The following is a 12,828-nucleotide window of genomic DNA, read 5'->3' as shown; positions in this document are numbered from 1 at the left end:
ATCGATACATGCTTTTTAAAGCTAGTTTCAAACTCTATAATCAATGGGACTCTAGGATAAACAAACTGATCTGAAAGAACTCCAATATTACATACCATCAGCAAACCATTTTTAGTAATAAAATAGGCTTGCTCATCAGAACACAGTTTATTCATATTAACCCCATACTGTAAATCGTTAATTACGGCACCCTAGTTTTGATAAATATTTTCCGCCGGGGCACTTCAGACACTTTACTTTTAAATTCTGTCCATCATCATCCTCAGTTCTTAAGAAAAAAGTATTCTTTCAAATGTTCGAACTGTAAAATATTTTCGTTCTCCATCTTTGTAAAAACAACACCAATCTAAGTAAAATAGACTATCGGTATCATTGCACTCCTAGTTCACTCACTGAATGTATTGATTTGGAGCTGTCAAAATCTACGACAAAATCTTCTAGGTTCTTGCAATCTGTACACGTGATTTCCCTGAGGCTGTCTTCTTCCAAAAACAGCAAGTGGCGCTACGAACTTATTTGTTTCTCTGTGTCTGTGACTGTCGGTCATGTAGTTCATGCTTGATTGTTTCATTCTGAGAAATTCACTTACAGGAAATAAATATTTGTTTTCGAAAAAAAAATATACATATATTGCAGTCACTCATCCGATATGTAACGCGAAAAAAGTAACGCAAACTACGTACATTACTTAAAAAGTTGTAATGCGTTACCGTTACAGTTACTTTGGGAAAAATGTAACGCGTTACTAGGAAACGTTACTTAAAAAGTAACGCGTTACTTGCGTTACGTTACTTCCCAAGACTTACTCAAATACAATATTATACACATAAGAGAAAACATATGAGTATTCGTATGATGATGTTCGGCTTTAAAGTTTGTATTTTCGCTTTATGTTTTAAAACTCAGAGAATGCTGATAAATACTGCATTCTTGGGGTTACATAGTGTAAAAATGAGGCATAGAGTACGATGGTGTAGTCGAAAACGTGCCTACCTTTCAACTCGATAACCACATTTCGATTCCTAAATTTATTTTCTCATTCTACTCTCGTCTAAATAGGACTCTTAGATCAACCAGTCTCTGTCGATTTTGATTGTACTTGTATGTATCTAGGGAATCTTTGGGGTAAAAAGCCAGTTTGAATATAGTGCTGTCTACATCATTTCCTTGTATGTGTTGAGGCCATGGAAAGATGGAATCTTATCTTCACACTATCAGCCATATTCGTCTATCCGACACGAGGAAAATTTACCTTTGGTTCATAACAACTTCAAGTCAATCCAAGTTGGCTATTCTAGCCAAAAGATTTTAAAATTATCTTTAATCCAACTCGGAAAATGCCAGAATGGGAAGTTAAATAGAGCGTTAAACGTATCTTCTTACGGAAAGTAGATTTAGGTTTAAATTCTGCATATATAATATATGTCTTAATTTTAAAAGTCCCAAACGGACATAATGTTAAGAAACTGATAGCTTTTTCTACATGCTGTCAAAAAATTTGATAAACTGCAATCAGAATTTCCTACAGAACAAGAAGTCGAAACACAAGGAATTGATCGAGTTATATCTCACTGATTTTCAAAATGGATTTTGCCTATGAAAATGTATGCTGTCACCGCCAATTACACATCACCAACATTAGGTCTATGGACTATTGCCTGACATTACACTTTCCTCTCCAACAAACTAAGTTGAAGCACTGACATAGGAATTTTATCTCATTCTTCCTTTGAGATTTTTCCTAGGTCTGTGAGGCCGTTTTAACAGTCCAAATGGGCTGCCATTCGGCTTTTCTTTTCTTTTTTTAAGGAAAAGAATGTCATTAAATGAAATAAGACTAATGTCCTGATTTCTACTCCATACCATGATAAAAACGGAGGGATGACCTGGCGATATGACTGAACAATTTGTCAATCAGAATCCATACCTGCTTCTTCTTATCTCCATACAAATGAGGTATATGTTGCAGTCAAGATTCTTGAAAGTAGACAGTATTCACTATCACGTTCTTGCCCGCGTGTACCTCTAATTTCCCTCGTAGCCATATTTGGAGACAATCATGATTATCTGCGGGAAACATTCTCGGCGCTGGCGTTAAAGCTTGCCACATGTTTCATAATACGTAGCTGCCCAATGTTACCATTAGAAGTAAGATAATATAGACCATATATAATCTGACAACAATTTTTCATTTCTAGTCCGCCAAATGTCTTTCGTAGTTTGATTTACGCTCAGTGATGTGGTGTAGGAGAAGGTTGTGAACCTGGACATTATGTACACCACAAACCAAGATAGCAGCAAATAACGCGGTTGACAATCACGGAGTTCATCAAATTTAAACTATGATTCGCGCTTCGTGACTGCTATTCACAAAGACAACATAGGAAAATCGTGTAACGTTCAGTGCTGCCTACTTACTAGAACAGAAATGGCAGACATTTCAAAAGTTGTGTTCTTTACTGTATTTTCTTTTTTAGAATGTAGTTATTAAATGTTTTTTTAAATGTTTTAAACGTTTTCTCCTTGTTATACGGAGAAAAGAAAGATGGAACGTGATGTGATTTATTCACTAAAGTTGAATCGTTCAAGAAAGCTCAAAATTTCCCTGGTAAAAATGTGGGAAAAGCTTCGGTTTTTCCTTCAAAACAAATCCCCCCTTTTTTTTCGAAGCCCTTATATATCTTACTATTATTGTAATAAATAATATTTGTTTTCCGTTGAAGGTCCTTGTTGTGCGGGTGTAGTGGGACTAACAATGCCGAGGTACTGTTTATTTGGAGACACAGTGAACACAGCTTCAAGAATGGAGTCTACAGGTAAGCAACAAAACATGTAATATTGGATGCAAAATCTTTCCCATTTATGGAGCTAGAGGGCCAAATTTCTGCTTTTGTTTCTTTATTGACACGGAACATAATAGATCATTTTTTAAAGTAGATGGTTACAGCTGACAAGAAATGGATTGTGTAGAAGAATGTTAAATATCATGGTGTAAGCGCGGAGATTTTCCCTTCAACCAGTGCAAAAGCCAGTTTACATCCGAAGAAAGTTATGTTATATCTTGAGTGAGACTTGGAGGGAATCGTTTATTATGAGCTGTTAACTGAAAACCAGACCATTAATTCAGATACTGTTCAGAACTCCATTAATTAAAGCGAGGAGTCCACCAGAAAGTCCTGAATTTCCCAACAGTAAGGATTTTATGTTCCATCAAGACTTTGCTAGATCACACAAGTCTTTGGCCACCAGGCCCAAACTGTTACCACTTTACTGGAACGTTATGGTCCCCCTGCCATACTGCCCCCGACCTTGCACCTTCCGATTACCATTTTTATTTCGATTGCTTCAATCAGCTTAAGTAGTATAAACTGTATTTTCTTGGAAGACCTGAAAATGTTCTGGTTTAGTTCTTTCGGCACAAACCTCAGAATTTCCATGAGCGCGAGATTCTGCTGGTGCAGGAGAGATGCCATCGAACAGGAATCACATACTTTATTGATTTAATCTTATGTTTAAGACAGCGACTGTTTCTTCAAGATTTATCACAAAAAGAGGACGAAATTTTGCATCAAACCAACATAGTATACCAATTTTAAAAATTAACAGTAAGCTCATTAACCCTTGGAAGCAAAATACTTGATTGATTTGAATGTTACATTCTTTGTCTGCAGCGAGGCTATGTAGGACAAAATCTACAGTTTAAAGTGGTATCTGTATTCTGAATCACTCGCTATGTAGTGCGCGTTCTACGGTTCCACCAGAAATCGAACCTAAAATCTCGTGCACCAAAGACATGTGCGGTACCCACTAGACCAGATGGAAGAGCTTACGAGCATAATTATTGCACATTGAGATTACATATTAGAACAAACAATTAAACAAAAAAAATATCTTCAAACATTATGAGCTTCCAACAAGACCATCACTTAGCTTGGACATTGTACTGTAGGCCTATGTGATGTGTTATACAGTGCTTACAGTTGAGTAATTACACCTTTTAAACGAACTCAAGTCAAGTCACGCTTCAAATGAAAACAAACTAAGTTCAGGTTCAAACCTGTATTTTTTCTTAGTTTCCGGACTTATGTATGAATTTCATTGAATAAATGTTTGTTTTAAAAGTTTTTTTTTGTGGCCTTAAAACACTGTGTTCCTGCACTTGTTTAGATAGACATTTTAATACATGAGTGAATTTTGAGTCCTTATATATGATGTAATTAGTTTTGGTACTGTTTTTATGAATATTCCCATTTGAAATTTACACTTTGTTTTGCATTTTTCTTACAAAAAATTTTCACCGTTGCAATCAAAATTTTACACCTAAAACTCATAACTTTACTCATAAGAAAACATTTGAAATGACCGTGCATTTTTTTTCTTAAAACTAAATTCGTATATTTATTTGAGTTTCAGCACAACTTTAGAGCTAACCAGTTGTATGATACTGTATAGTGTGGTTCACAAAGATATTATATTCATTTTTGTTTATGCTATTAAGTTTTACATGAAAGTAAATCAATCGTATTACATTACTCCTATTGTAAGCAAATTTGTTATTATATGAACTTTCATTTACAATCATTTTCAGGTGCTGCATGGCGGATTCATCTGTCTGAGGCGACAAAAGCTAAGTTGGATGAAGCTGGAGGTTATCATATCGAGTACCGGGGAGAGACAGATATCAAAGGAAAAGGCAAGATGCCTACTTTCTGGTTAATAAGTAAAGATGGCTTCGACAAAGAGCTTCCTACACCCCCGCCACTGGAGTAAGTATACATAGTCACTTGTCATTGTAGCATTAGTGAAACTTCCGCTTCTTTTAGCCTAAAAGGCATAAGCGTTAAACTAAAATTTTATTTGGTTTTCATTAGTAAAACTTAACATCTAATTTCTGAGTAATATCGATAAGAATGACACATACCTGCAAAATATCGACGATGCTTAAAAGTATTCCTTATTACGTATATGGTCACCAGACAGACAATACATTCTAGATAAGTGACCATACTTTTCACTAACCAAAGTGGAACGTTTTCATAATCGCGGGTTTGGACATCTAGTACGGATTAAGAACTTCGATTTAACATGGACCATAGACACTCTTCGGGATAAATTGTGTTAATAGAACCTTACTGACAAACTATAAGATGTGATTCCTCATATCAAAATAAGAAAAAAAGTCCATATGGACCTGCGGGAAAAAGTGCATAGATTTGTAGCCAGAGCCGTCCAAAAGTGTGGGAAAATTACGTTGCGGCATGCGTTATTTCGAACACGAGAAACCGTGGAATGGTGGCTCATATCAGCGTCAAGGACACATATGCCATCCAAAAATCTATATTTCAGTAGGTGCAATGAGTGCACAATAGATTCCTCACAGGCTATATAATTCCAAGACATGATTCCAACAAAATTTTCAGATATGCTTTGAAAAAGTGGGTCCATAGTAGGCAAAACATAAGCCTTGATAGCAGTGAACACGGAATGCGTCGGGGAAAAGTTGGTAGTGTTAGGAACCGCCAGCTCTACGGTTCCTCATGTTCGGGATTAAATCTGCTATCAGGTACTACGGTATATTTTACGGTTTTTACACGCATAAGCGTGAAACAACACATTGCAGTACACCTAATTCCGAACACGAGGAACCGTGAAGCAGGCGGTTCCTAACATTTCTGACTTTCCACCGATGCATTTTGTGTTCACTATTGTCAAGGCTTACCTTATGCCTAGTATGAACTCATCTTTAAAGCAGAGCATATTAGAGAATTCTGTTTGGAGCATGTCATAGAATTATGCCCTGTAGGAAATACAGGGTGGCTCAAAAGTAGGCATACAGTAGAGTATTGATCAACTCATTCCATTTTATATCATTTCTTATTGTTATCCATCAGGTAGACTTAGTTTCTTTATTATTTGTTCTTAATGTCTTTTTACTTATACCTTAAGCTCGGAACAGCCGAAGCAAATAAACCCATATGCTAGAATGTTATACTTGATCAATGCAAGGTGTATACCTACTTTTGGGCCACCTTGTACTTTGCGCACTCATTGCACATTGCTAAAATATATTTTTTTGGATGGTATAATCCTTCACGCTGATATGGACAGCCACTCCACGGTTTCTCATGTTCGAATTGACGCGTGTTGCAATATTGTCTATCGATGTCTTTCATGGACCTACCTCCAAAACTTCGCACTTTTCCTTCCCTGAACTTTTTTTTTTAAATTTTGATATGAGGAATCACTTCTTTCAGCTTGTCGGTATAGTACATTTACACTTTACATGGGGGCCGCGGTGGCTCAGTGGTAGAGCGTTCACCTCTGGTGCTTGGGGTCGCAGGTTCGATCCCAGCCCCCGTCAAGTGAACCTTGTGGTGGACAAACACCGTGTGCGTGAGTTTTCTCGGGGTTCTCCCGTTTCCTCCCACTTTCTTCATTACACCATTTCATTCATTACTCATCATCACCGTCTCCTTTAGCCTAACCGGCATAAGCGTGGGACGTAAAACTCAAAGATTTCATTTCATTTCATACACTTTACATATCTCGAGTCAATTACTTTTGGGAGCGGTGACACATCAGTTTAATGTAAATAACAGGTGCGTTAATGCAGTGTTAGGAACTTTAATAGGCCAGTGGAAGCTACATTGGCCTATTAAAGTTGTAATTTTCTATTTTAATAATCCGAAACTCCGTAAGAAAATCAATGTTAAATCGAATCTCTGATTCCATATTAGATATATCCACTCTGCTCCCTCTTAAGGTTTCAGCCTTATAGGTTTAAAGCAGTACATTGGTGCGTTCCGTCGACGGGGCAAATTGGAATTGACTGCCAGATCACCGGATTTGTCACCATTGGACTTTTACCTGTGGGCGATCTGGATTATTTGGAGCAACGAATACAGGATGCATGTTCATAAATCGCAGCTGAAACATTGCTCCGTATTCATAGACAGCTTGGGAGACATGTCACATTTCTGCAAACATACATAGTGCAACACGACCACTCTATTGAACACATTTTGTAAGAGTTGATTTGAGTTTCATGTGATTATAACTTTATAGTTATTATAGTTATGTTAAATATGATTACACCATTGAGTTTCTCTTAAAATTCTAGCCCTGTTTCATAATATATCCCATCATCATCTTCCCGTTTAAACATTTTGACCGAGATTCAAAATGATGGACAGCGAAATGTTGGCCGTTCATCTGACACGAACCATAAAGGTTTCCCCTTGGCCAAGCGTGTCCCTATAATTACCAATTGAGGCTGTCTACACTCACTTTCATTTCATAAGGAGTGGTAAATGACTTTTGACTTGTTCTGTATAATCTGTGGGAGTTATTATTATTTTGATCCATACTACCGTAAAGTATAATATTTTTAGAGGGATTTCACTCCCCTATAAAACGTTGTGGGGATTTATAGGGTTACACTTTTTGCTTTAACCATCGATTTGCAAATGTCAGCAGATTTTTAAGTGTCTTCTTTACTCTTCCCACTATTTCTTTTGAAATTTTACTGAATACCTTAAATACAATAGTGAATACAAAAGTTTGTATGTATAAAATGGTACTCCCATGCGCAAAAAAAATTGCGTTTATACTGTAACTCACGATTTTCCGCATTTATTCCTTTTTCCTTACGTTTATGGGTAAAATTGAGATATTAGTATGTGGAGATAATAGAGAGCAATCCATCTAAGGAGATATTTCCAAAAAATATAATAAAATAATAAAAATATAAACAAAAAACAAAATTATGCTCGGTTTTGTGTATACTGGCAACGATGATTTCTAGGGATTTTTTCAGTAGCACAGCACGATTGCGGAGGGAATTCAGTAGGGGAGTCGAGGAGATGGATCAAGGAACTGGATACTGGACTAAAATGTTGCATTTATTGGTTAAAACCTAGTGTGTAGATTGCCTGCCAAATATAAATTAGCTTCTGTAACTGAGATGTCGTACGAAAATATAGAATTAAACAGAAAAACTCTTATGTTAAGGTTCGAAGCGATACGCACCATGGATGAATATTATTTCTTAAGAAAAAAGAACAAACAGAACGTAGCCTCTGTGGTTAGGTGGATAGAGTGGCGGACTCGTAGTTATTTTATTATTTTGACACCACATCGAATCCCATCCTATCCCATCCCATTTTTTTTAACAAAACATTATTGGAAGTGTATAACTTTGATGTTAATAAGAACCGAAACAGTATAATAAGGAAATAACTTATTGATAGTATCCTTTAATCGACGTATTTATTCAGTATTAGAATACGTGTACTATTGGAAACAGTTATTGTTTTCAGTTTATGATCTTGTATGTTACCTGCCCGTTCTTGAACAGCAGACAACTCACTTCGCATTTGTGTGTCAAGAACAGGAAAAATAACATACGCGACCTTGACAGTCTTCTCAAGTTTACCCCTTGTTATATCGACATGACGTTACATCGAATGATGCTTGTTGTCGTGAAAAAAAGGAAGAAAGGAAAAAGCTCATGTCAAATTATCGTTTGTCTGTGTGTGTGTGTGCTTGTGTTTTTTTTTCTTTTTAGAGTATTGACTTTCTCCCTCTCTCTTTTTTTCATATCCACAATTGCAAGAAATTATGACCGACCTTTGTGGGTTTATTGGGAATAGGACGATTTATTTTGGATTGCTAACAGACGACATATTTTTAACCATTTGCTTTAAACTTTGGCTTTGTGGCTCTTAGCACCCACGAAAGGTCATAATAAACTATATAAGCAGTTCCCGTTTTCACCGGTCGCTGAAAAGATATTGGGGAAGAGAAAAGTGCTTGCCGTAAAGATAATGAATTAAAAAAAACAAATTAAAACAAGTAATTTATAAATCTTTATAATACACTGTAAAGTTACGAGCGATTACGGCTAAGAATTTAACGTGAGATTAAAATTACGAATATTATGTATTATGATTAAACAAATAATATACAATAAGTAAACTACAAGCAAATTATATATTTAACAACCTGAGTGCTTAAAAACAATTACTTTATTTTTAATTTTTATTTTTTTAAAATTATTTACTTTGATTAGATGGCCTTTTTGATTTATAGGAATGATTTTTTAAAAATTTTATTTATAATTTGCGCTAGCGGCAACGAATGAGAGTAGGGGATAATTTATATAACACTTGCGTTTTATTATGCACTGCACAAGGAGGGTGGGGATTAAGTCAGCCGCAGTTTTTTTCTTTTGGACTTTTTTTTACAGAAATTTGATTTTCTGTAAAAGTCAAAAACTAATTTGAGTGTTATGCTTATATTTACTAAATTCTAACAACGACAAAAACACGATTTCAAAATGCAATCATAAGTCTGTGTAAGGAATGTTTTCGTTGAACGAAGCTAAATTATACAGATCTATGTATGCGGAACACGAATATTTCCAAAAGATAGCATGAATATTAACGATAATCATACCATATTTCTCATTATATAGTAGCGTGAAAAACTGATATTAAAATGATATAACAAACAGGCATAAGCTTTTATTTTCTAGCACGGCAACACATTAAACTTAACTCATTAAATTTTGGGAATTACAAATTATCACCTTACGTGTCGTTGTATTCCTATTCGTTTTCACGTTCGAGCGACGAAAGAAGAAATTGTAGTAATAGTGATAAAAATCGAATTCGAGATTTCAATGAATTCAAGTTTCACGCCCCCACATATCGAAAAAGTAATTTTGATGTCTGTCCATCTCTTCGTCTGTCGGTTCGTCACGCTTTTTCATGTATTCAAATAGAGGCCATACTGTTCGACGTATCTGGACCGAATTCTAGACATGAAGTTTTGATAACACTTTAAAAAATCTAACTAACTATATGGCCTATGGAACCCGGAGGTTCAATGCCGCGTTCACAATAGCTCTCCACTGACTTCTATCCTTAGCTAACTGCATCCAGTTTCTACTTTGTATTCCAATCTCTGCGAGATCCATCTTAATATTGTCCTCCCATCTGCGCCTAGGTCTTCCTAATGGTCGTTTTCCGATTGGTCTTCCAGTCAAGACTTTGAAAGCATTTCTACTTTCTTCCATTCTAGCTACATGACCCGCCCATCTAAGCCTCCTAGACTTGACGACCCTAACAATGTTGGGTAGATCATATAAATTGTGTAGTTCCTCGTTATGAAGTTTCCGCCATTCCCCATTCCCGTTCCTCTTGGGTCCGAATATTCGTCTCAGGATCTTATTCTCAAATACTTTGAGTCTATGTTCTTCCCTCAGAGTAAGTGACCATGTTTCGCAGCCATACAGAACAACAGGCATAATAATCGTTTTGTATATTTTAAGCTTCAAATTCCTCGACAGAATTCGCGACAACAAGAGATTTTGAACCGAATAGTAACACGAATTACCTGCTTTGAGTCGACATTTAATTTCTTCGTGAATATGATTTTCCTCTCTTAATATTGATCCTAGATATTTGAAACTATCCACTTTACCAAAAGTATTATTTAATATTTTAACGCATCCATAATTTGCTGTATTCCGATCCCGACGCACTTCCATGTATTTAGTTTTCTCTGCATTTACTTCTAAACCCATGTCCCTGCAAGAGTTTCATAAGCTCTCTGCATTTCTTTCTATTGTTCTCCTATCATCCCCTATTAAATTTACATCATCAGCATATGCCATAACCTGGTGAATGCAGTTCAACTCTAGGCCCTGGTTGCTATCTTTGATTTTCCTTATAGCGTATTCCAGAACGAAGTTAAATAATAATGGCGACAACGCATCTCCTTGTTTCAGGCCATTTTCGACGTGAAAGCTCGTGGACAAAAATTTTCCTACCCGGATTTTACTTTGGGATTCATTTAAACATATCTTAATTAATCTAATTAGCTTTCTCGGTATTCGAAGTTCTGTAAGAACGTTGTATAATGCTTCTCTCCTAACCGAGTCGTACGCCTTTCTAAAATCAATAAATAATTGATGTACCGGGGTATTGTATTCCCACTTTTTTCCGAGTATTTGGCGAATGGTAAATATTTGGTCGATTGTTGATCGATTTCGTCTAAATCCGCACTGATAATCTCCAATAATTTCATCTGCGTATGGGGTCAGTCTTGCTAACAATATTTGAAAGGATTTTATAGGATGTTGATAGAAGAGAAATGCCTCGATAATTATTACAGTCAGTTTTGTCGCCTTTCTAGTAAATTGGAACAATGATTGATTCTTTCCACTATTGTGGCAATTCTTCCTTGTTCCATATAAGGAGAATGAGTTTGTGTATCTTGTTCCACAATTTTTCGCCTCCAGCTAAAATTAACTCAGCCGGAATTTCATCTACACCCGGAGATTTGTGTTTATAACACTATCGTTTCGAATTCTATATCCTCCGAAACCTAAAAATAAGGGTAGTTTACTGAAGGATGAAAATTTAAAATCATTAAATTGTCTCAAAAACAGCTGTAAAGATTTTGTTTGTATTTTTAGAAATATAGTATGAATCATTACTCTGAAAAAATACGTAAGGTGTAATTTACTGTATGGGATGCATTTTTTTGAACAATTTTCTCAATCACATTTTATAAATAAATGTATCATTAATAACCTGACAATATGACACAACTCGTTCGTCCTGTAAACATTCAGAAGAGGTAGTTTAGCCTACTCTTCGATGATTTTCCCATTAACGCCTGACCCAATTTTGTTCATATTTCATAAATAAATGTTACATAAATAATCTAACGATATGGTATAATTCCATCATCCTAAGAAGCTAGAAGTGGTATATTACTTTTCGGAGCAAGTTTTACCCTACGATTTTGTCGATAATTACTCTGGCAATTTTGTTCGTATTTCATAAATAACATAACTCGTTTGTCCTGAAAAGATATACAAGGGATATTTTATTCTTGGGGATGACTTTTTTAACGATTTTCTCAGAAAGTACTCAGACGCTTTTGCTCATAGTTCACATACAATTATCTCCTTAATAATTCTAATGTATGGCATAAGTTATTTCTAATATGACGAATGGGTACTTTACTTTTGGACGTAAGTTGCTTCGAACAAAGTTTTCTAAAACACATTATTTTATTCGCATTTCCCAAATAAATGTTTCAGTAATAGCTGCAGCCTAACACGAGTCAGTTTAAGAAATTCGAGCGAGAAAATTCAGTGCGTTTCATCCGTACCCATTCTTAAATATATTTTTAAATGTTACACCCAATCACAATTTTCCTAAGAAAATCGAAACTTCTTTTTAAATGTGCCTTGCTGTGGCCAAATGGTTCAAGTGCATTGGTTCTGGATTTGATTCCCGGTGAGAGCTAGTGTATTTTTATCCAACGTTAAGGAATAGGTGCAAAGAGAAAAGTGTTTAAACAAGTCTAACCAAGTTAATGAATAATACAAAGAAATAATACAATATTACGAAATTCTAGAAAAAACGTTGTTAATATTAGATATTTGCGTGTAAAAGTCCAACCCATGACTGTCAACTCCAAAGGTAAGAAACTGAAACATCCAATACCAGGTTAATCAGTGGTCTCTAGTTAAAGCTATCCTACTAGGAAGTGATTGAGATACCAAAAAATATTGTAATCGCTGGGAGACATGTTAGGGGAATACATTGGGTGAGAGAGTTTAATACTGGAACTCATGAATAGTCTCTGCACCTTCGTTGAGTATTGAAGTGCGTAGGTCTATATAGGTTTGCATTGAAATGAGCATTAATACACAACATCTGTTGAACATTACGGGGGGCTTGCGGACAGGTTTGCAGTACATTTTACGGGGTTCGATATTGTAACGATCCTAGCAAACTCCTCAGCCTT

General features: G+C 35.7%; 1 protein-coding gene across 1 annotated transcript in view; it reads left to right on the top strand.

The window, feature by feature from the left end:
• Nucleotides 1-12,828, top strand: part of LOC145693547 (retinal guanylyl cyclase 2) — a 980,145-nt gene that overhangs the window by 937,922 nt on the left and 29,395 nt on the right. The window contains exons 19-20 of the mRNA XM_081769634.1: nucleotides 2,724-2,816; nucleotides 4,589-4,766. Of these exons, the coding sequence (XP_081625760.1) occupies nucleotides 2,724-2,816; nucleotides 4,589-4,766 (271 nt within the window). The remainder of the gene's footprint in view (nucleotides 1-2,723; nucleotides 2,817-4,588; nucleotides 4,767-12,828) is intronic.

Source organism: Thermobia domestica, chromosome 8 (assembly GCF_964235325.1).
Source record: "Thermobia domestica chromosome 8, izTheDome1.hap1.1, whole genome shotgun sequence".
In the NCBI taxonomy this organism is placed as follows: domain Eukaryota; kingdom Metazoa; phylum Arthropoda; class Insecta; order Zygentoma; family Lepismatidae; genus Thermobia; species Thermobia domestica.
The sequence above is the reverse complement of the archived record's forward strand: the minus strand, read 5'-3'. Positions and strand labels throughout refer to the sequence as shown.